This window comes from Leuciscus leuciscus, assembly GCF_965113295.1.
Source record: "Leuciscus leuciscus genome assembly, chromosome: 9".
Lineage (NCBI taxonomy): Eukaryota > Metazoa > Chordata > Actinopteri > Cypriniformes > Leuciscidae > Leuciscus > Leuciscus leuciscus.
In genome coordinates, this window is record NC_138733.1 from 13,134,643 (window position 1) to 13,159,323 (window position 24,681).

The window sequence follows — 24,681 nt, forward strand, 5'->3', positions numbered from 1 at the left end:
AGTGTTGTGGACAATGTTGGGAGTCTAAAAGTTTAGAACCACTGCACTAGATGTGATAAGGAGTGAAATATTCAAGCTGGACAGAAGATGGCGCCGTTGTTTCACCTATTCAATATTTTGCATTTCTCTCCGTGAACAAACATTTACTTGAGAATTTATAAGAGAAATCACATTGAACTAATCTGACAGAATGAAAAAGAAAACTCTTAAATATTCTGAATATGTTTTCCTTCCACCTTAACTCTTAATTAAAAATTCAGAACTTCAGAAGGGTAGCTAACGTTAAAGAATGAAAGAAACCTAAGTTATCAGATCTGCAATTTTCCTGCCTTTTGTCCTCCTGATTGCTAAACTTCGTCACGACATCACTATAATGGCTTATACTTGGGGTTTAATGCTTGTCAAATCTTTACCATAAGTATTAAACTTTAGGAGTGTGGAAATACAGGCCAGTTAATTGTTACTCGGCCTTTTCACGTGCCGGATATGTTTAATCAGCCTAGATTAAGATTACCTCATAACAGATATGTTTAGCCAGGTCTATTTCCAGATATGACGCAGCACGGTGTAGTAGGTATGGCATAACTGTTACCTTTAGTATACACATAACATATCCTGTAGTGTATACAGTTGTGAAATCCCATGTGTCTGGCAGATAATACATACTTGAGCAACATTAGCAAGAAAATTGCAGTTAATGAGAAATGCTAAGCTAGTTCACTATCATTCCGGGTCGTAATGGGAAAATAGCGATGACGACTGTGATGTTAATCTAAAGCACTCACACTTTGACCTGTGGAAAAAGTTTGTGATCCACATATAGTGTTGAAGCTTACATGTATTGATCCACTGGCAAATGGAGGAGAAAATCGTCTGGTTTCTTTCTTTCTCCCTGTATCAGCTGTGTGTATTATTGATTGTAAACGGAGGAGCGGTTTTGGTGGCCATATGATGCTCATATTAGTGTAGCCTACTAGTATTAGTACAGTGTCCAACCTCAACCATTTTCTCACATTTATATTGCATATAAGGCTGCTGTACTGTGGTATTGTTCTTATGGAAGCGTTTCTGCCACTGATTAAAAAAATAAAAAAGGTAATTGGGATTTTGAGCCATTCCTCTTCCAGAACAGTGGCCTGTGACCCTTCATTTAAGCAAAATTGTATAGTTTACTTGCTTTAAAGCATTACTATACTTTAAGTATATTCAATCTTGTCATCTCCCCATGAATTTGTAATAGTGATCATTTCGAGATAGAAATATATCTTTATATTAATAAGAGGGGGTGTACTCATTTATGTTGTGTACTGTAGTTACCTTGCCATTATCTCAAATGAACCACTTTCTAGCTTGTAATTATAGTTGTTTGTAGTTTTTAAGAAATGTAGCCACTTAACACATTAGCTTTGAGCATGGCTCATCCAATCAGGATTTGGATTAGAAATCATTAGTTTTATATCATAATATAAATGAACGCTAACCTCACTGATGCTCCCATTCAACACTTCTCTTTTCAGAATACCTATATAAGGAAACAAAACCAACAAAGACATGTCATCTGACCTGGACCAATCGTTTACTATTGAAAAGAATTAGCTGACCTTTCATAGATTTCAAAAACTGTACACAAATACGATTGTAAATACCAGCTGCTGTCATTGGTGTGGAAATGTTAACATTTCAGTTTGATTCATGACTCTATAAAGGCCAAACATCTGCTGTGTGCCTGACGCGTCTCACTTCCAATCAAACAGGCCCTGTTATCATAAATCCCCATTTGACGTTGGACTCATCTTTCCTTTCTTCTGTGGAACAGTGAAAAAACGATGCGAAACACAATCAAAAGAAGACAAACAAGAAAGATGCAATTTTGAAAATGAAATCTGGTATGAAGAAAATGATTAAGAATATGAAACATAGGAACATTTGGCTCATACATTTCAGCATCGGTATCAGTGGTTTTCACATCTTTATTCAGAAAAACAGTGCTACTTGTGCTGACTAAATTAAATAAAAATAATAATGTAATATAACAATAATACAAAATCATTACATTAAACTATTATTACAATCTAAAGGCTTTGGCAATGTGGGAAATATGGCCATTTAGGAGCTGTAAACATGACATTATAAATAAAGAATTCAGGTCAACAAGGAGTCAAAATGATCCTACTTGCTTAATGCAGATTCCTGGACTTTTTTTGTTAATGATTCGCTTGAATTGTGCAATTTTCCCTTCCTCTTTATTCCCACACTAATCTGACATGATTTTTTAATACTTTGAAGGATTGTTGCAGTTGTATTCGTATTACACTCCTGGGCTGCAATTCCCAGAATCATCATGAACAGGGCCGTCACTAGCGAATAGTGGTGACGTTTCTAGAGGCCCCCGTCCTTAGAGGGGCCCTGCGATTTCTACCGAGGGTGACCCACAACACCCCACCACCACACACACCGGGATTTTATCCAAGGGGGAACCCGTCTTGCAAATATTGATGGCAGATGCTATGTACACTAATTCCGCCCACCATTATCTGATTGAGAGAAATTACGAACGAAATCCTGTTGACAACAAAATAAGTGGCGTGGAGAGTAAGGCGGGTGGCGTTAGCTTTTGACACAACCGACCCGACTTCGAATCCACCGTTTCCCAAACTTATTTTCTCTTTTCCCATCACATATCAGATCAAGTGTTCGTGTAGTGCCCTGTGAATTGCGTCAAAGGTTTCTATTTACAGCGTGTTTTTGCAGCATTTAGCTTTGTATCCAATCACAGACATATCTATTGAGTGTGTGCCAATCAGATGTTTCATATAGTCAGAATCCACTCAAAACGGCGGAACTTTTGTTTAGCGTGAGTGCTTTACTGATTATAACAGGAGTTAGTTGCCTAGAGTTTTATAATTGTGTATAATTTTGTTATTGATGTTTTAAGGGGTTACTAAGTGACCATAATGCCAAATGCAGTGTGATTTAATACAACAGCTTTCAAGCTAGCTGTAAATGTGAACACATCTTTCACAAAGATAATAATAAATCACTAAACCATAATAAAACCGCAATCATCACATGCTTTAATTAGTATTCCAGATAGCACACTTCCTATAATTTGTCTCTCATTAAGTATAATCGGATATGTTTTCTGCTGCCAAGACTCACTTGGCTGAATCTTTCCGGTGTAAGGACATGAACATAACTGCATTTAAAATGTGTAACATTGTCAGGTTTGCCTGAAAGTTCAGTTCTTGATTACATAGTGTTATATTTCATAGCTTAATTTCCATTAACTAATTCATTGCTAGTTTATTATGAGCGCTTAATGACACCCGAGCTGCTTCTTCAAACTAATGAGCCTTAACGACAGAAGTACTTCATTACAGAGAGGGACTGTAAATGTCGTAATCTGTCTCACTTTATACTCCCACTGAAGCATTTGCAGCATTACAATAGCCTAGGCCGATAGCACAGAGCAAACATTGCACTCATAAACACAATGTCAAAATGCCCTTTGATGCTCGTTCCATCATTATATATACTGTATAAGTTAAAGGTGCTCTAAGCGATGTTGGGTGACGTCACTTCTTGTTGACTTTCGAAGTATTGTCAAACAAAACGGAGGCTAGCTCGACCCTCCCTCCTCCTCATCCCGTCCCCTCCCCCTCCCTTCCGTGCTTCCTGAAACAGTCATGAACCATTTAGAAAAAACAAACTGGATTTACCCACCTGTCCAGCAAAAACAGAGCCACCTGAATGTCGGATTGGAGGCCCTTCTGTCGGCGGAGTTCTCGCCACTTTTTGAACGCTTTTCCGATGTAAATTCTCCTTTTCCCTATTCTTTGTTATTTGTTCATCGGAACATCTTATCTTTGGTCGTGTGTCGGCCATATCAAAATTCTCAAGAATATACAATTTTAACGTTAGTCGTTGTTAGGACATCTCTCCTCTAGCTAACTTCCCTCTTCATGCTTCTCTCTCCTCCACACCCCCCTTCATGTGCATGGGCACTAACCCCGGTTATTGGCTGGAACACTGTTTGTTATGTTTCGTGGTCCAGGGGGGTATTCCAGAAAGCAGGTTATGTGACATACCCAGGTAAGTTTAAGGGTACGTTTTTTGTATACAATAGTCGATGCAGAGCATGTGGGAAAGGCAACTGTGTGTAGGGCTGTTCGTACAGTATGCATTGCACTCAAACGGTTCCTACACACTTTTGTGCAGTTCCCTGGCCATAAACCACTGAGGGTCATTAAAGAGGAATTCCACAGAGTGGCGGGTTTGTCCATTCTATGATATTCTATGAAAGACCATTTTAGTTACATAGCACTATACTTAATCTATTCATACTGTATACAGTGACAGTCACAATAATTTTAAAAGTTTCTAATTATATAACTTTCAATTTCAGGGTTCCCAAATGTAATTGGGTGCATTGATGGAACCCACATTCCCATTAAAGCTCCTTCAGTCAATGAAGGAGACTATGTTAATAGGAAGTCAATCCATAGCATCAATGTGCAGGTGACAATAGATTTTTTGGGTGCTAAATGTTTGGGTGTTTAAACCATTAAATCACCCTCATTACTGGTCCCCACTAACTAGGTAATATGTGATGCAACCCACCTCATCACTAATGTTGAAGCCAAATGGCCAGGGTCTGTACATGATGCCAGAATGTTTAGGGAGGCATCATTGTGCCACAAATTTTGCCTTACACAATGTTTTTTTTTTTTTTTAATGTTTTTTTTTTATGCAATTATACACTTTAACTACCTTTATATGACACTTCAATGGTTACTTGCTGGGGGACAGAGGGTACCCCTGTCTGCCCTATATGATGACACCCTACCCTGAACCTGAGCCTGGACCACAGGCACAATTCAACCTGGCCCACAGCAGAACATGGACCATAGGCATCCTGAAGGCAAGGTTTCAGTGCCTGCTTGGGCTCAGGGTCAACCCAGAAAGGTCATGTGACATCACAGCTGCTTGTGTTGTTCTTCACAACATTGCCACACTGAGAGGTGAGAGCCCCCCCCCCCCCCCCCCCCCCCCCTCTTGATGAAGATGGCCAAGAGGAACCCCCAGTGAACCCAGTAGACCAAAGAGATGGCAGGGTGGTACGAGACATGATTTGCCAAAATCACTTTAATTAAAACCAGTTAACAGTCAAGTGTTGTTCATGGTTTCTTTATTTCCTGTAACAAAAGACATTTGTATTTATTGCTTTAGATTTCATTCAACAAATGACAGATTAATGTTCACACACTGTTTCCCACCTTAAGCTGGTGCTCCAGCAATTCAAGTCTGGCCTTTTTTTAGGTTAAGCCTTTTCTCCTCCATTTGAAGCTGTATAAGGTCCATCTCCATGTCACTTTTTCTGATTTGCTTTTGAAGGTGGACCTTATACAGCTCTTTGGCAGGCAACTAGAAAGACAGAATAATTAAACATGACTGATAAAGTCTGTAATACAAACACAGACCAAATATTTAAATGAGGAAGGAGAACTGCAGAACATTTCTTACACTGCTAAGATTCTGTGTGGAGGTAGATGGACCCTCATCTGTATTAAAATCTCCTGCCATATTCTGTAAAATGACAATGACAATTTATTTATTCTCTTATGCAAAAAAGGGGGAATTCATTCTATGCATCATACCTCTAATGGGCCTCCCCACATTTTCTGTTTCTGTCACAGCAGAAGTGGTCTCTTCATTGTCATCCTACAGTGAAAATAAGGAAGGATGCTTGGTCTAGCAAACAGAAACCTAAAGACAATAATCACTTACAACTGTGACAGAGTGTGGTGTTGCAGGAGGATCCAATAATATAATGTGGCCATCAGCAACTGCAAGATAATTAAACCAATAAGATAATCATGCATATTCAATACTCAATGTATATTCTTAAACAAATAAAACTAATAAAGAAGGACATTAGGAACATCTAAGAGTACTAGTAATAAGATTACAGTACACAGCATATGCAGTCAAAGCAGCATGCATACTGCACAAGTGAATCAATGACTGTAAAATGCATTCAAAATGCCTTTTTAAAATGGTGCTTTATTAAAACACTGACAAAAACAGTGAAAACATAAATAAATCATAAGTATTAATATGATACACCTACATTTTACTAAGCCACTTGTCTTGGTAGCTGAGTCTGACGAACTGCCCCTGGAATCCCATCGACCACAGGTCGCCCTTTATTAAGGGACAGCGCCAGCTCCTCAGCTGGGGTGAGGGAAGGTGGAGGTGGACCCCCACCTGTTTTACGGGCCTCAGCCTTCTTTCTATTGGCTACATAGAAAACTAAATTAGGCTACATTAAATACTAAATTACATTGTTGGAGAATGTTTTTGTGTTTCAATTTGACTTAGCTCACACTTCTTCTGGCTCCAGAAGGATTACACCTGATAAAACAAGAGGCCAACATATTACTAGACAATTATGTGCATTACTACTGTAATATTAAGAAATGTATGGAGGCCAACAAGTAAATTCTTGTCTATTTTTACTACATGCCCCAAATAATTTTTTGCGTCACAATGAAAGAGGAAAATAGCCCATTTATAATTTTATAAACTCGTGCATTTACTCTGTCCGTTATTTTTTGCCAAGCCAACTCTCTTTCTTTTGCTGATGCAGCAGTATTGCTTTTTATTTTTTTATTTTTTTTATAATGGGCTTATAGTCTTCATAAGCAAGCATTAAAACCTCCAACTCAGTTTCACCTAAGTAGCCTATGTAGCTCGCTTTTTTTCTCCCGGGGTTTCCATGGTGACTCCTGAAATCGGCGATCCATTGAAAATGTCTTTATGTACTCACCGTGCGCGCGCATTAACTCTGGGTAACCAGTAGGAGGTTGATTAAACTAACTCTTCTCAGGTGTTTTGGAACCGACATACTCATGGTATGCGGGTTTGGGGTAAATCAACCCAGAGGTTATGATTTACCAAATGGTAAGTTAACCAAGCTTTCTGGGGCCTGTACCATGAACCCGGTTTAGGTGGCTAGCCAGCTATGTTTCAGTTTAGTTTCCGCCAACCCTGGGTTTTAGGTACTATGAAAGTAGCTCGGCTTTAATCGGTGTTCGTTGCCATGGTATCTTACGCTGCACGGCTAACCTGCTCCGGGGCAGGTTATGTTCTGGATTGAAGATCTCAGACTGAAGTTTGACCAATCAGCTGAGAGCAAAGAAACATATAGGTGACGTAACTTATTCCCAGTGTCTGTTGCAATGACTTCACCTTTTCTTCCAAATCCTGTGACATCTCAGCGCAAATTGTTTGACGAGCACTTCGTAGAGAAAGAGTTTTTAGCCAGACAAAATCCCCTTGCCTTTCCTGATTGTTACTTGTATGAAAGATACAGATTTTCCGCGGAAGGAATTGTCTTATCTTTGCGAACTTCTTGAGCCGCACATAAAGAATTTAACACGTCGAATTCATGCACATACTGTACCGCAAATATTGCGTTGCGTTTTTTTTTTTTTTTTTTGCAAGTGGTAGGCCTACATTCCTGCACGGTGGGTGACGCACAGAAGCTATAGGGGAAAACACGGTTTGTCGAACCATTCGTAAGGTGGTCCTCGCTCTGCAGGAGTAACGTTACATGAATAGTTTCATTAATAGTGTTCCCCGGACATTTATCGGCCATGTCCATAAAAGAGGGCTTTTATAAAATTGCCGGTAAGATATATTGATAGGGTGACATCACATGAACACATTTTATTTTATTTTTTTCAAAAAGCAAATTGCACAAATGTACTATAGCCTACAATATAAAACATGTTAAGAATTATTTTAAATCTTTATTATTATTCTGTTAATCTTATGATAGGATTCCCTAGCTTTCTTAGTAGTACAAATACGTTCTATATTTATGTAAAATTATGTATATATGTAGCCTATGTGTAATATAGCCTATAGCCTATTTTTATAATATATAAAAAATGTGCATGTATCATTTTTTATATATTATAAAAATAGGCTATAGGCTATATTACACATATAGGCTACACATACATACATAATTTTACATAAATATAGAACGTATTTGTTTAACTTACACATTAACAATCAGCAATCTTTCTCCAACAGTCTTCTCTTGCTTTGGCAGCAGAGACCGGCGTATTGTTTCGAGCTTGAAATACATATTTAAATTCATCGTAATTCTGAATGATTATCTCTTGCTCCTCCGCGGGAAAATATATCGCTCACGCTCTACCCGCGATTGGTTGTTCAGTGTCGACGTCACTCTTTTATGTGCACGCGCGCATGGAGTAATCATAGCTTAAAGGATCAAAGCCTGAGTTGACAGAGAAAGTTGATGAGCTGCATCATGGTACCAATAAAGCCTGATTGCATCGGTTTGGTTTTGTCAACTCAAAACTAATCCTGTAACGCCGAGTTTGTTCAGCTACCTTCATGGTACAGGCCCCTGGAATACCCCCCGGGTTGGGCCAGTTTGTTTTTGTTGCCGTTTGTGGAGCCTGGACTGTCTACAGAGACCGCGTTTTTTACAGTGTGTTCAGGGGACAGGCAGCTAGCGGATAGTGAGGAGATATTTGCTGTATGTGACAAAAAAAAATTCGCCTAAAAAACGCGTGACATCATTTAGAGCACCTTTAATTTAAGTTTATCAGTAGGGTTTACGTTAAAGTTGGCATGATATCAAAAGTGACACTTATCTTCTCAATGCATGTTACTCATGTTATTGTGAACAATTATTCTGTGCATATACTTAATTAACAATTAATCTGTGTATATACAGTACGTAATTAATCACTATGGGATAATTTGGTCTTCCTGTGATATGACTCACTTGACATCTTATAGATGTAGTCACTTTCATCAAAATGGTCCACTGTCATAGATCACTGTCTATTGTAAATAATGAAGCACTAGTCCCACAGAAGTCACTTTCTAACCAAACAGCTTTCAACACGGCGAATCTGTGTGACCAACTTAAGCCAGGTGTGGAAATCTTTTGCCCTCACACCTTATGGTATTTGTGAAGCCATGCCTTAAGCAAATTCTGGTATTCAACTCCCACTTTCCACAGTCCAATCAAAAACGATGGATAAAATCAAGGAAATCAAGGACTAAAGTATTTTTTGTTCGATAAGCCATTCCACTTAAAATATGTCACAATATGGTAGTCTTGGTCATAACATCTGTTTCATGTCAACTTTAAATTATAAATATGTTAAAATGTATTGCACAAAGTAGTTTCAACTGGATGAAAGAACATGAATGGAAGTAGTTTGATCTGAACTTTATGATAACATTATGCTTTCTTCCTAAATCCATTTTTTCCTCATCCATTTAATTTTTTTAAATAAAAAATCATATCTATGTAAAACTTTAGGCTAATAATGTAAGATCAGGTTTGTTTTTATTTGGATATTTCAGTATTTTTCAGTATTATTCTTGTGAAACCAAAGAAGTGCTTGTATTGGAGGTGGTGTAACATTTCTTTATAAACCTCAAAAATGTGCACCAATGTTTTTATATAAAATGTTATAATGATTATCCCAATAACAGCCTGAAGAAACAGACAAAGACACATGTTTGTTTGGACAGGGTGTTGTGTTCTTTACTAAGTGTCCATTGTTTCTAGCTTGAGTCAACACTGCATGAACAAACCCAATGAGCACGAAGCAGTATCGACTGTACAACACTGTGCAAAGAAACATAAATACACAAAATTATCACATCATGACAAAGCATCAGATTCACATCATGCATGCAGACATTGGCACGCTTTTAAGCGAACATGGTAGGGACGTGAATTTACACAGAATATACAAAGAGTTTTCTTCGTTAATTTTGCTTCCTTATCCTCCAGAACATTATACAGACTGTTAGAGGGTCATTCTCAGGAAAAATGTGATCCTTTGACAAGATACTGAATTTATTCACATTATTTGTTAGGTTTAGTCTGTATTTCAAACAAGTTCAAAATTAAACAATTCTATTTTGAAGTGCTTTGAATTCAGCCAATTTGAAAGTTCCCATTAGTTTTTATAGAAAAAACAAAACAAAATTAAGCTTTTTTTAAAATGTCATGCTTTCACTACGTAATAATTTAGCTAAATTATTTGTATTTTCTAAAAATAATTTCTGATTTGTCTTTCTTCCTGCACATGTTCAACCCTGTTACACTGCAATATATCCCTTTAAAAATATTACTCTTGGCATAAAGCATTGCAAATAATGTGGTGTTGTACAGTGATATTTGCTAGGCAAGCTAAGGTTATTATTACACATTTTAACTCTGAAACATTGTCAGTGTAACAGGGCTGAAGCAAAATAATAATCATGGGTTATAATTTTTTTCCTCAGTGTAATGTATGATTTATTTAAAGCCACAACAAAATGAAACCTATTTGGCCAATTTAAGGGGATAACCCCCCAATCCCCCCCAAATTGGCCCGCCAATGTTTAATTTTTCCGCAGTAACCTCTTGAAATGAAATATTTCCTGACAGTGACCCTGTAAAGCATATAATGAGACTGCTGTCTAGACCAATATCAAGCCTTTAGCTGCAGATAACTTCAAACACAGTCTATAAATGCTTCTTTACAATGACCAATATGTACGGTAAAAGCAAATGTATTTTAAAGACAGATATCCATGTTTTTGAATGAAACATGTAAGGTGATATTAGTAGCTTCGAGAGCACACGTGCATTGTGTAATGATAGTTTGAACTTTCTACATCAGCTGAATTGTAAACATACTATATGGTCAAATGTATTTACACTACACAGAAGCCTTACTCTAACACCGTATACTAACCAGACGATGTGTTAAAGCGAAGAGATTAAATCTCTTCCATGTAAAATTGATTTTAACCCAACCCTGATCGCTTGGTTTCAGTTTTGGCAGCTGGGTGGCCCCGTACACAGTGCAATCTTATCGGTACAAACATCTTTTCACTAAACACCAGATATCTTCTGATCATACTGATCAAACTGTCATATCTCACCTGGATAGAACGCAGCTCAAATGCCTTTTATTTTGTATTATTTACATTAAGTTATTACAGTTAAATTAAACTATCCATTCTTGTGCACCGCCATGAAAGTGAAATGTTATTTTTCATTTTTCACATAAATGCACATTTCTACAACACATAAATCCCTAAAAAGCTATTTAGGTATTATACTAGTATGAGTTCGTACCAAATGGTCTTCTCACAACTGAAACTGATAACCTGCTATGTTACCTTTCCTGGTTAGGGTTCTGAAATTGTTTAAACTGTACATTTCTAAACCATGGGCTAATGAGCTCATCTGAATACAAATAAATTAATAATAATGAACAAAGTGTTTAATAACTTCAGTGGAAATAGCTTTATGATTTTAGGTAACGTGATTGCTTTAACTGCTCTCCTCAGATTCTGAAAACAGACCAAGCGAATGAAACTGTACAAACTGTACATGTGACTGTACAAAGCGCATTCATATTTGAAGAGTTCAGATGCAAAAGCCTCCAAGTGCCATCTGAAAATTTCTTCCAGAATGATCATTTTTATCAAGCTCGTATATTTAAGTTCAGTAATTTCACTGAAAATGACCTATTAATTGTCATTTAAGTGAAATTAGTGAACTTAAATATACGAGCTTGATAAAAATGATCATTCTGGAAGAAATTTTCAGATGGCACTTGGAGGCTTTTGCATCTGAACTCTTCATTTAATGAGACGCGCTCTTTTTAGTTTATGATTGGTTTTCTGCTGCTAAACAACTTCCTGTAACATTCTAGTCACACTGTACATCTTTAACACTGCAATTTCCGTGCGTCGATTTTAAAAGCTTGAAAGGTTCAAATGTTCTATGATTGGTGATAATTGGTAAACGAAAGCAAATAAGTGACAGTGTTTTCTACATGTGTGTGGTTTGTGGTAAGTGCCAATTCCCCAAATGAATATTAGTTATTATATGTGCCTTCACATTCTGTTCATTTGTCAACATCCTGGTTGTTCACCCAAATTCTGTGGTCCACATGCACGGAAGAGCCTGTTTAGCGATGGTCATAAGTTCACAAAATATTTCCTCTCCATCACCATGAAACGTCATACATTTTGACAGGTCCTCTGCTTGTCAATGCTTTTATATGTGGTTCTAGTAACACTTGACACATTCAGTCACACTTTCCAGGCTTCCAAGTCTCATGATATATCTCATATACTGTAGTACGCGGTGTCGTTCACTGATGGAGGCTGCAGTAGATCTGGCTCTTGATGCTGGGTCTTTGTTTGACGTTTCCAGCCTCCAGGGGGAAGGACAGAGAGCTCTGAGCTGTGGTCTTCACCGCATCTCTGGGGAAGCAGCAGTGCAAGAATTCCCGGATGTGGTTAAAGACCGCCTTACGGAAGATGATGAAGATCCAGGGATCCAAGATGGGGTTAAATGCAGAGAAGCGGAAAGCCATTAGATTCTGCTGATCATTCCCAACCGGACTAATAGCGTTCACAAAGCCACAGATCTGAGTAGGGGAGAGAGAGAGAGAGAGAGAGAGATTAGAACAGTGTGAGATAAACAAAACACTCGCAAGACCTCCAACAGTCACATATTATACAGGAACATATAATTGCATCCAGTATTATATCCAATCGTGCCTTGCACCCAAACAGCTGAGAACACTTTAGCATTTAATTGAAACCCCAACTTCACAAATGGCAAAGATTAAAATGACAGATCAGAACGGAAAACAAATGATGAATGTTGGACTTGTAAAATGAGTGCCGAGTCCAATTTTTAGATTTAATGAAGTGTCAAATCGGTAAGAAATCAAATAGCTTTTAAATGTGCCATAGAAATAAGCCTTGTCACAGGACAATTCATTACAATATACTGTATATATTGACTTGATTTACAGTCACAATTCTCTAGGATTATAATTTTCCTATAGGGGGAAAGCCAAATTGAAGTGTGCATAATGGTGTTTGACACTTACGTTTTAAAATTCAACAAATGACGTTGTGTCAATTCGTCAAAAAAAAAAGACTTTTGCATTTCATCTTTATAGCCGACAGACACACACTGACTGTACCATGTTATTTTTGTGTGGTCAATCGTCACCTGTCACCAGTCATTTCTTTCTGTTTCAAATGGTATGTGATGTGGAGAAATGGAGTGTCCCTTATTTTCCCCTGCTGAAGTTGCGGCAAAAGTCTCAGACTATTGTAGTCTACAAATATTTTGTATTAAACACACAATAACAGCACTCTGTGTATAATAATAATAACCATATGATTTCAGGGAGTAGATGCTGAAAACAAGACAAAGCAAAGATCATTTGTAGCATAGTTTCTGCAGTCAGGAACTGTCAAAAGGACATGATTTCAAGACAAAACAAGTTCTCACAGAAACCTCGAGGAGAAGCACAACATCCCTGAAGAATTTCCTTCTCTGAACGACTGTGTCATTATCAGTTCCACATTTCCTGCAATAAATATTTAACAGTTTTGTGATTAAGGCTGTGTTTTGCAAATACACGACTGCTGGCATATTTGTTTCGGTGTCGCAAGCGCTTGGAGTAAATCTCAATCTGACACTATGGCTGTAGATGAGAGGAAACACATCAGATGCGGAGCGTCCCATTCCACTGTTCTCAAGAGCTCCGATTCCCACAATTTCACCAGATATGAATTTAATCGCTGCGTAGGATGTTAAAAAGCCATTTAACTTTTGGCACAGAACTTGTTTTGTTTTTTTTACATCCAGTGCTTGTGAAAGTGATCCATTTCCTCAAATCTGATGTGTTTTTCATGTTTCGGATTCGGATCTCGTTCCTTAATAAAATTTACATCTAATTTCACATCCAACTTTTCTAATAAATACACCTTCACTGCAAGCACAACATTCATGATGCTGGAAATAGAAAAGAGAGTTACTGTTAACTCAGATTACCCCAAACTATATGTAAACCCCTCACATACACATTCATTATGAAAACATCAAGATTTTAATAGAACAACATCTGCTGAAACCAATACTGAAAGTTTGATTGTTATCTTTATTTTTTTTAAACATTAATTACACAATATTACACTGTTAACTGAAATGTATTATTATATATTAAAATATTGGGTAACACTTTATAATAAGGTTTCACACTTTAGTTAACATGAACTAAAGGTGAACAATACTTCTATACAGCATTTATTAATCTTAGTTTGTTCATTTCAGCATTTACTAATTATTATAATCAAAAGTTGTATTTCTTAACATTAGTTAATGCACTGTGGACTAACATGAACGAACTACGAATTATTTTTTATTAACAAAGATTAATAAATACTGTAACAAATATATTACTCATTGTTAGTTCATGTTACTTTAACAAATGAGACCTTATTGTAACGTGTTACTAAATATTGTTATTATTATTATTATTATTATTATGAATCAATTTTTTTTCGTTCAAAATAATGCAATTAATAAATTAATCACATTTATTCTATAATATTTTTCTATAACTCAATTACTTCAATATTAAATTAAAGATCAGTCGATGTATTGAAAATAAAAGTGCTTATTAGTATTGGTGCTTTATTCACTTTCTGTGTATAATTTATTCAGAATTTAAATCATATTGTTTTTCCATGCTTAAAACTGCAAATCTGCCGTAGGAGTTAATCACTGAATTACTTTTTAACTGTCTGACATCTCTTTCTGCCCCCTTATGATTGACAGGACATAATCGCCTTATTACTATCAACAGGGCCGGATTTATCTCATATTGTGACAAAGACAAAAGCTAATTTTTCTTTTCTTGCCGAAGAAGAAAAGATTGATTTAAGATTAATTTAATTTCCCCATGTGTGGCTTTGGTGCTGATGAAAAGAATAAACAAGATTAGAGACACTAAAGTATCAGCTAATATTTCTGGTCCAAATGCTGCCTTCCTCTTAGTGAGACAACATCTTGCTTCAAGGCTTCATTATATTCAGCCAGATCTCCTAAAGGTGCAAGTGTCTGCGTGAATGACTACTGGGTGCATTTTGTCAGGACAAATTTGCACTTATCGGATAAGCGCTTCAGGCAACACCTGTGACGACTCATACGTGCTTAATCCTAAGTTAAGACCTTTAATGACCCCAAGTTAAGGCCCCTTTTAACTCAGGGCTATGCAAAGCTTCACACTTATACATTTAAAAAGGGGATGACATTTAACTAGAAATGCACTATATATATATATATATATATATATATATATATATATACACACACACACAGTATACATATTGTATAGATATAATGTAAATCTTTTCTAACAATATCAATATAAATCTTTTCAATTTAGTACATCCTTGCTGAATAAAAGTATTCATTTCTTTTTTTTTCTTTTTTAAGTTAGAAAAATATTACAGACCCCAAATGTTTGATCGGTAGCCTATTGTATATTGTTTCAAAATATTTCTATTTTAAATAAATGCTGTTCTTTTTTTTAACCTTTTATTCATCAAATAAACCTGAAAAAAGTATCACAGGTTATTAAAAATTATTAAGCAGCAAAACTGTTTCCAACACTGATAATAAATCAGCATATTAGAATGATTTCTGAAGGATCATAACACTGAAGACTGGAGTAATGATGCTGAATATTCAGCTTTGATCGCAGGAATAAATTATATTTTAAAGGATATTCAAATTAAAACCATTATTTTAAATTGTAATATCCTCACAATATTACAGTTTTTTTTTCTCTTTAATTTTGATCAAATAAATTCATTAAAAATAGTAATGTTTCCAAACTTTTGACCAATACTACATAAAAAAAAGTAAAAAAAATAATATTTATATTTATATATATATATATATATATATATATATATATATATATATATATATATATATATATATATATTATGACTACTCCCTTTTAAGTTAGTCTTAATCTTTAAACATTGTTATTAATAATTTAATAACATTGCAATATAATCTAATAATGTTTATAATTTTAAATGACGAATATCTTTTATTTAGTTTATATTTATTTGATCTTTTTCCCCCCCTGGCCATAACATGAAAATAGTCGTCTTGTATCTGTATCGGCAAGAATTTTTATATCAGTGCATCCCTACTTTTAAAATGACACTATACAATTTTGAGTGAAAAGCCTTAAACTCTTCACAGACAATCATATCTGATCCCAGACACAGTGCATGAAACCAGATCTGAGAACAAGACCTGCATAGTTTCTATTACTGGCAAGAACTGCTACTGTTCTGCATTTACAGGAAATCTTCATCACGTTCCACAGCTGCAGCGCTGTGATGATGTCATCGTTTATATTCCATCACCACAGACACGTCGAGACTCGTCCTGGATGCTGAAGGAGCCAAAAATCAACTGTAGCGATTTGTGCCGTGATAGATCAGCACATTGGCTGCTGTCTGTGGCCTTTCATCCACCGATTATGGTATAAAACATAAGTAAGCCATGAGTGCTGCTAATGACCCTGTCACTGATGTGTCAAACAATTCACGGTAGGTTTTCACGTCTTCGAACACATAAATTGCCACCCAGTGCCGCCAGCTCTGGATGTCTCGTTGTCAAAACACCTCTGCAAACACACCCCATAGCATTCCCCTACATGTCCCTAAGACCTCATATGGTCCTCCAGCACTGTGGGCCACAAATCACGCAATGACTGATGTCTGAGAGAACACGCCAGTTGGACTGTGATGTTGAAGTGTCCTTTGGATTAACCACCCAAACCGACATTTGTGTTTGTGCGAATGTGAGCTGCTCTCCAAAGACGGGAGCATGTACAAATGCAAATTATATGTAATCAGTAATGGTTACTTTGTCCACAAGAAGAAAAATGTACAACAAAACAAACTACTGTAAGGCTGGTTTCTCTACAGTGGTTCAGGCTGCAGGATTGCCGAATGACGAAAGAAATGGTGATGTATGATGGTGTAAAACGAAAAAAAATTTGTCTGTTACTACCCACAGCAATGATGGAAATAAGCACAGTTTAGCAAAGTATGTGGGAGAGCATTGCTATAGTGTGACTATATTGTATTGCTATAGGTAGCACTTCAAAGTCAGTACCGAATCAAAACTAATTTTAATACACATAATTTATAATTAAAATAGTTTAATAAAGAGAGAGAGAGAGAGAGAGAGAGAGAGAGAGAGAGAGAGAGAGAGAGAGAGAGAGAGAGAGAGAGAGAGAGAGAGACAGAGAGAGAGAGAGAGAGAGAATAGAAGAAAAGCCCAGAGAAAAAAGGCCAGAGCAACAGTTACAATCTTCTTTTATTCCTTCCTTGACCATGTGACTGAAACCCAATGTGAGACATTCAAACTGACCAATCATAAAATTACACATTCCCCACCGTACTAAGGGTGAGTCAATTAGCAGACCCCCAACATAGACACATCTTGCCCTACAGGCCTTGAATCTTTGATGGAAAGTAAAAAAAAAATACAAAATGTTGTCATGAAACTCTAGATGGCTCAGGCTGATAGGTCCTTAACTCAATTTGCCAGCAATCACATCATTCTCTATAGGGCACAGCTGATTGGTTCCTGCTGTATCAGTAGCCAATGAGCTCGTTGCTCAACTTTCAAATACTTGGTCAGCATTTAGTGTAGCAGTTTGCAACATGCTTTCAGAAACCCTCCACCTTCCCCAGCTCCACCTGTATAGATTTGCTACTGGTAATTCATGTATGCTATATTGTACAGCAGCAGCACATCTTACTTGCTCACAGCAGTGTGTCGTGTGTGTATTGGCAGTAGCAAGGCCCGTACTTGCTCTGCAGCAACAGCAGAAATAACCAACAACAGCAGCAGTGTAGCATCTATTCTGCCTAGACCAAACATATTAACAATGTCATATCCATTACCATGCCAAACACAGAGTTTTCATGACAGAAAAGCATTTATTTGAAATAGAAATGTTTTGTATTGTAACATTATAATCTGCAATATAATTTGTGCTCCATGGAAGAAAGAAAGTCATACATATGACATTGGAGTGAGTAAATGATGACAGGATTTCCATATTTAGTTGAACTATTAATATAAAACCCTGAGCACAAAGATCACTTACATGAGAGAAACAGAAGAAATAAAGCCCTCTTTCAGGCCCATGAGGTTAACAGCTGCATCGTTTTACTCCTCTACGGCGTTTTGTTACCATATTTATTTATCCGCTACTTGAGTTTCAGGTATTTGGTGTGCAAATTTAGAAAGGGCAGAATGTGGCGACATCAGATCTGTTTATCAGTGCGTAAAACAATGGTGAAGTGCAAAGACTGTTAAGGAAATCACTTCCCATAAGCCGTGACCTTAATAGAGTTGCAACTAGTAAAACTGTTTTTGTGAGTACCACATTCATATACTTACATATATAAAAATGAATCATCTTCTTTCACTGAGACAAGCCACGAAAAACTCCCACAAGAGATTACTTCCTGTTTTATTTATGTACGACCTACTTTAAACATCTTTATGGTTTGTACTTAATCTATTATCTCTTCTTTTGAAGTTTGAAGTGCAAATGAGCTGTTCTGAAAGTGTGGACATTGTTAGACATATCTCGAAGAATTAACTATGAAATTAATATTAGAAAAAGAGACTGGAAATGAACATGCATCTTTCACGAGAAAACCACACAGTGAATGATCTAAAAAAAACAGATTTCCTGGAGCCAATAAACAAACCTCAACCATGAAAGTGGTTTTGTATAGCTATTACTCATTAGCATGTACCTGAACATAAATTTCCAGTTTGTTTCTTTGTTCTTGAGTCTTGAGAGGACTTTAAATGAAGACCATTTCATGCAATGTAACTGAGTAGACACCGGCTGCAAGAGTTCACATATCTTTAAAAGACATCAGTGGTTTTGACAGGACAACAACTACAAAGATAAGAAGAAACCAGAAAAAAAAAACAGGTCATTATGGGAGCTCATTTTTACCAGAGTAAAAAATAAATAAAAAAGGTGAAGTTTAAAATACAGACAAACTGTGAGATATAAAGTTGTAGCTGTGAGATATAAACTCACAATTCCAGAAAAAAAATTTATTCATAACTATAGGAAATTAAGTTGCAATTACAAGAAATAAGTCCTATTGCAAGATATTGTCACACTGCAATATTTAGAGAAACACTAAGACATATAGGCCCGGTTTCACAGACAGGGTTTAGATTAAGCCAGGATTAGGCCTTAGTTCAGTTAGGATATTTCAGTAGCTTTTATAAACATGCCTTAGAAAAAAACATTACTGGTGTGCATCTTGAGGCAAAATTATAGTTGTGTAAAAATTAATATGTGTTAGTGGAAGTTGCTTTCAGTTAAAACAGCTCAAACATGCATTTTAGTCTTGAACTAAAAACTGGAAATTTGCAAGTTAGCATGCTTATTGGCATTACTAAAGATAACCCCCAAATGCTTGAATTCCTCTTCACATACTGTAAAAACACAGCACTCTCCATCACCCCTTCCATAGTCATCCATCATCGCGACCCACCTCTGTTTCTCCATCACTGCCTGCTGGAATTTGTGTACTTTCCTCTGTTCTCTTAACTCATTACAAACGTGTCAGTAGCTGACCTCACCACACAATGAAAAATGCCAGTATGCTTTCAGAAAATATAGAGTGATGGACATAATGTAATATATACTTTCATACTGAAGCACTTACAGTAGAGCTTGTTTAGGCGCTATCAATATTGAACATACAGGGTGAGGGATTTAATTATGTCATAAACAGTTTTTATATTGGGATCCTTATTATAATGATTATAATATCCCAAGGGGATCATCACATTTGGGGGTGCTGGGTATTTAAAAATATTCAGATTTTTTTTTAAATGAACTTTTAATTAAATCATTTTATAATTATTGTTAAAGCTGCCGTCGGCAAGTCTGGCAGATTGGGTCGATTGGCCAAAATTTTGAATGTTTACAACTCTCATGCCCCTCCCCACTACCAGCGAGCACCCTCCCATCGAGGTCGTGCTCGTCAGTGCGTCACTGTGCGTGTGTACCTGATTTTCTGTGAACGCGTCCGTCTCTTCAGCATCTAGCTATCAACACCATGGACTCGGAGGTAGGCTGCCCTGGCTAATCTATCCATAGATAACCGAGGAATTGGAAGCTTGTTAGTAGATTTTCTCTCCGCCATCACGCTTCATGCAATCTCCAGGCGAACTTCAGGCGTGGCGTGTGCATGTGATATTAACGTGCGCGAGTGAGGGGGATCTGTGGCGTGTGCACGACCTGTGATTGACAGTCAGATCTCACACCCCCCTGCGCTGATTGGACCTGATGAAGCGGGAGCGCTGGATTTTTGCAAAACAAATAACACGCTCTAGGTGGAGTTAGAAGCTCGGGTTTTTTTCTAAAACCACCTTATTTATGTTGTTCTGTCGGATTATAGTGTCGATTACACTGAATATGATCAAAAAAATGTTGCCGACGGCAGCTTTAACACTAGAAGTGCCATGGCGGTCATTTTGACCGTTTTGAATTTTATATTTGCAATAACTGAAAAAATAAATAAAATCCTGCTGTTACCTGACTTTTCCTAAAAGTGTCTGTATTTTCATTTAAAAAACAATTTCATATCAATTACACACAAGGCAAAAAACCAAATTAACATATTTACCTATTTCGGCCATAGACCATAGATCATATTGACCGCACTGAATTTCGCGGTATTATTATACATATACCAATATACAATAAAACAATAAAATGTGGTGAAAAATACACAAAACATATTCCACAACAAATCATTTAAATTTGAAAAAACGAAAGAATGAAAAAATAACTATAAACAAGCCAAAATGAAATAGGCTACTTTATAAGCGAAAGTGAAAGTAAGCGGCGTTGGGCTCACGTAACTCTCTAATTAGAATCAAAATGTTTCAACATTTGCGATGTATTTGGATGGTAAACTATTCTTTATTATAGGCTTTGTACTTCACTCACGTTCCAATATCGACGGAAAAAATCATCCTCTTCACATGCGCAAAATGGTACGAATTGTACTAGGCTACTGACTATATAAACAGAGCAGTGGAATTTTTATATGTTAGGTTGACTATTTTATTATGGCTATAATGAACAGGCTGCAATGTCAAGATTGCAATGCTGGAATATGGTGTGTGTGTGTGTGTGTGTGTGTGTGTGTGTGTGTGTGTGTGTGTGTGTGAGTGTGTGTGTGTGTGTGTGTGTGTAAGGCGCGGGCGCGATCGAACAGTGGAAACATGAAAACATAGGCTACTCCGTCATTTTGTTCAGGACATCTACGGATATTATTTATTTATAATTGTATAATTAAACTTGTTTAAATGTACAGTTCGGTGTTGTTTTGTTTTTAAAAGATATCCTAATACAATAAATGCATTAATCTCTCAATTGGGTATTTATCATTAAAGATATAGAGTTTGGAATCTAGTGGTCAAAATGACCGCTTGCGGCAGTTCTAGTAGATATGGAATTCTGGCACTTCTAGTGTTAATCCCAACAATATAGGCGATACATTACAGTCTATCCAGTGACTGCACGTTTTGCTTCAGTTTTAGGCAACTATTCTTTTCTGGGAAAGCCTCAGACATAATGAAACAGCGTGTGACAGTGTCTGTCTGGTAAAAGTTAAACCACATGTTTCTGTCTAAGTGTCAAAACCTTTACATACTGCCTAGAAGTGCACCATGGTACACACACAACTTCTCACCCACTGTGTGAATCTCACAGTTCCCTACATATAAGTAGGTCAGTAACATAACACATCAAGCTTTTCTGTCAGATAATTAGATTGTCTTTCACTATAAAAGGAATTAAATGAGTCGAAAGACGTTTACTGCAGAGTTGAGTGATGTTTCAGGTATATACATCACAAACGAAGGTGGATGAATGGACACGTACAAACCAAACTCAACAACTGCCATCGGCAAAACAGGAACTTGTATCCTCCCAGGCCTGTTTGACCACTTAAAACTAAAGAAAAAAATTGAAGAAAGAGATGGCCATTCATTTTAACAACCCTCCCTGACTGTGACTCCTTGCACAATTTTTCTTCCTTCTCTTTTGTTTCTTCTCTTTTTTTCCTACCAAGCCTTTCTTGGCACCATTACAAAAGTTGAATATATTTATATTTTTGTGTGCTGTTTTGCTATTATTTTTGTGCATTGACTTCATTCACTAGCTGAACAGCCAATTAGAGTTCTCTCTCTCACCGACGGTCTACATGCTGAATCGGCCCAAAAAAACCTGACGGCGTCCGACTGGAGCCAACGGTGCAGATCACACCGAAAAAACTACGTCGGCCTATGCTCAAAAATGGCCAGACGTTGCTCGACAAAAAAAAAAAAAAAAAAAAAAATTAATAGAAATCAGGAATGGAAAACCAGCACTTCTGAATTAGTTCTGCAAGCAGATCAAACTGTTTGTGCTCATTTGTAGATATTTTTATCTTCATCAATCAGTCTTCATGAGATCGGTGTGAAATATTAGAAAAAGAGACTGAAATGAACATTCATCTTTCTCGAGAAAACCACACAGTGAATGATGTCCACAAAACAGACCTGGAGCCAATAAACAAACCTCAACCATGAAAGTGGTTTTGGATAGCTATTACTCATTAGCATGTACCTGAACATAAATTTCCAGTTTGTTTCTTTGTTCTTGAGTCTTGAAAGGACTTTAAATGAAGACCATTTCATGCAATGTAACTGAGTAGACACCGGCTGCAAGAGTTCACATATCTTTAAAAGACATCAGTGGTTTTGACAGGACAACAACTACAAAGATAAGAAGAAACCAGAAAAAAAAACAGGTCATTATGGGAACTCATTTTTACCAGAGTAAAAAAAAAAAAAAAGTTTAAAATACAGACACACTGTGAGATATAAAGTTGTAGCTGTGAGATATAAACTCACAATTCTGAAAAAATGTATTCATAACTACAGGAAATTAAGTCGCAATTACAAGAAATAAGTCCTATTGCAAGATATTGTCACACTGCAATATTTAAAGAAACACTAAGACATATAGGCCCAGTTTCACAGACAGGGTTTAGATTAAGCCAGGATTAGGCCTTAGTTCAATTAGGATATTTAAGTAGCTTTTATAAACATGCCTTAGAAAGAAACATTACTGGTGTGCATCTTGAGGCAAAATAATAGCACTGATATATTTTATGTGTTAGTGGAAGTTGCTTTCAGTTAAAACAGCTCAAACATGCATTTTAGTCTGGAACTAGCTTAAGTCGTCTGTGAAACCGGTGGATAAAGTCTCAATTGCAAGATTTAAAGGCACAATGTGAGATAAAAGCACACTGTGATATATAAAGTCATGGTTATGAGAAATAAAATTACAATTACAAAGAAATAAAGTCGAATTAACGGAATTTATGGAAAAATAACGAGTTAAAATAATTTAAAGCAAATTTGATGTGTGATTAATTTGCGATTAATTAAATGGATTAATGTAATTAATTACATAAAAAAAATTTATTGCTTGACAGCCCTGATTGTAGGATATAAAAGTCACAAATTAAGACTGTGCGATAAAAGTCGACATTATGAGAAATAAAATCAAAATTACAAGAAATAGTCATATTGCTAGATATAGTCACACTGTGAGAAATAAAAATCACATTGTGAGATATAAAGCCACATTGTAAGAAATGAAAGTCACAAATTAAGACGTAATTGTAATATAGTCGCAATTACCTTATTTTTCTCTGAAGCAGAAACAGGCTTCCGTATTTGTGACCTTCCTACATGTTTGAAGTGATGTAAAAATATAACAGCTTCTTATCTTGATGCAAAACAAATTGTACATTATGCTATATGACTGTTATTATCACTGTAATATCTGACAAATGTGGGCAAGAGTAGAGGTTGATTTTCTGACACGCTACACAAAGTTCAGGCAGGAAATTACTAAAGCAGTTTTACCAAAATGATCCATTTCAGTAAAGGAAAGAATTACTTGCGCTGAGGTTTAATGCGACCTAAATTCTCAGCCGATACACACATGAGAGAAGTCAGCGTTTCTCACCACACAGGCTCAAACGTCAGCAGGAGAAACCTTACCCTGTGTGATAGCATCAAAACATATCAACATATCAAGACAAGATGACTCGCCAGCTGCAAAAGTAACAAACTTGAGAAAAACAACACGATCATTATGCTGAACATGTTCTAAATTGAAATTTAATCTAACAGTCAAGAAAAAGTTCCAGAAAAAGGCCTCAATTCAATAATTGATGTTCTTTACAATGGAACTGAATCAACACTGAATTGGCTTCAGCTGAACACCAGTCGAAATGCATAATTTTCCTGTTATCACTGTGTGGCTTTGAAACAATCATTGTATAAAGCGCTATATAAATAAAGGTGATTTGACTTGACTCACATGTGTCTCTTCTAGACATTCAGAAGAGATCTCAACAATGTCTCAGACTGGGCTCAGATTTGCCAAAATGTCTGGAATCAAAAGTGTCAAAAATCTCAATGTAAACTCAAACATTTCTTATTTAGGAGAAACGTGTTAAAGGTGCTGTATGTAATATTTTTTGACTGTACTAAAGCATAAAAATACCATAATACATTTGCAGATGTTAAGGAAACATGCTAAGTTCACATACTTGTTTCTCCGAAAAACAATGCTATACAGCCAGTTATTCTACTAT

At 36.4% G+C, this 24,681-nt stretch overlaps 1 protein-coding gene and 1 long non-coding RNA gene across 4 annotated transcripts in view; both read right to left on the minus strand.

Annotated features, from left to right (window-relative positions):
• Positions 1-5,073: 5,073 nt before the first annotated feature.
• On the minus strand, positions 5,074-6,979 carry LOC309507133. 3 transcript variants are annotated; one of them, XR_014209029.1, is made up of 4 exons: positions 6,131-6,979; positions 5,658-5,721; positions 5,524-5,586; positions 5,074-5,424 (listed from the first exon to the last, which is right to left on the minus strand). It is a non-coding gene; the product is annotated as an uncharacterized lncRNA (long non-coding RNA). The 3 variants fall into 3 exon arrangements; XR_014209030.1 differs by having other exon boundaries at positions 5,074-5,195; positions 5,277-5,424; positions 5,524-5,721; XR_014209031.1 differs by having other exon boundaries at positions 5,524-5,721.
• Positions 6,980-9,575: 2,596 nt separating this feature from the next.
• Positions 9,576-24,681, minus strand: part of ptgir (prostaglandin I2 receptor) — a 32,685-nt gene continuing 17,579 nt past the window's right edge. Inside the window, exon 3 of the mRNA XM_082181234.1 lies at positions 9,576-12,497. Within this exon, the coding sequence (XP_082037360.1) occupies positions 12,219-12,497 (279 nt within the window). The 3' untranslated portion in view covers positions 9,576-12,218. The remainder of the gene's footprint in view (positions 12,498-24,681) is intronic.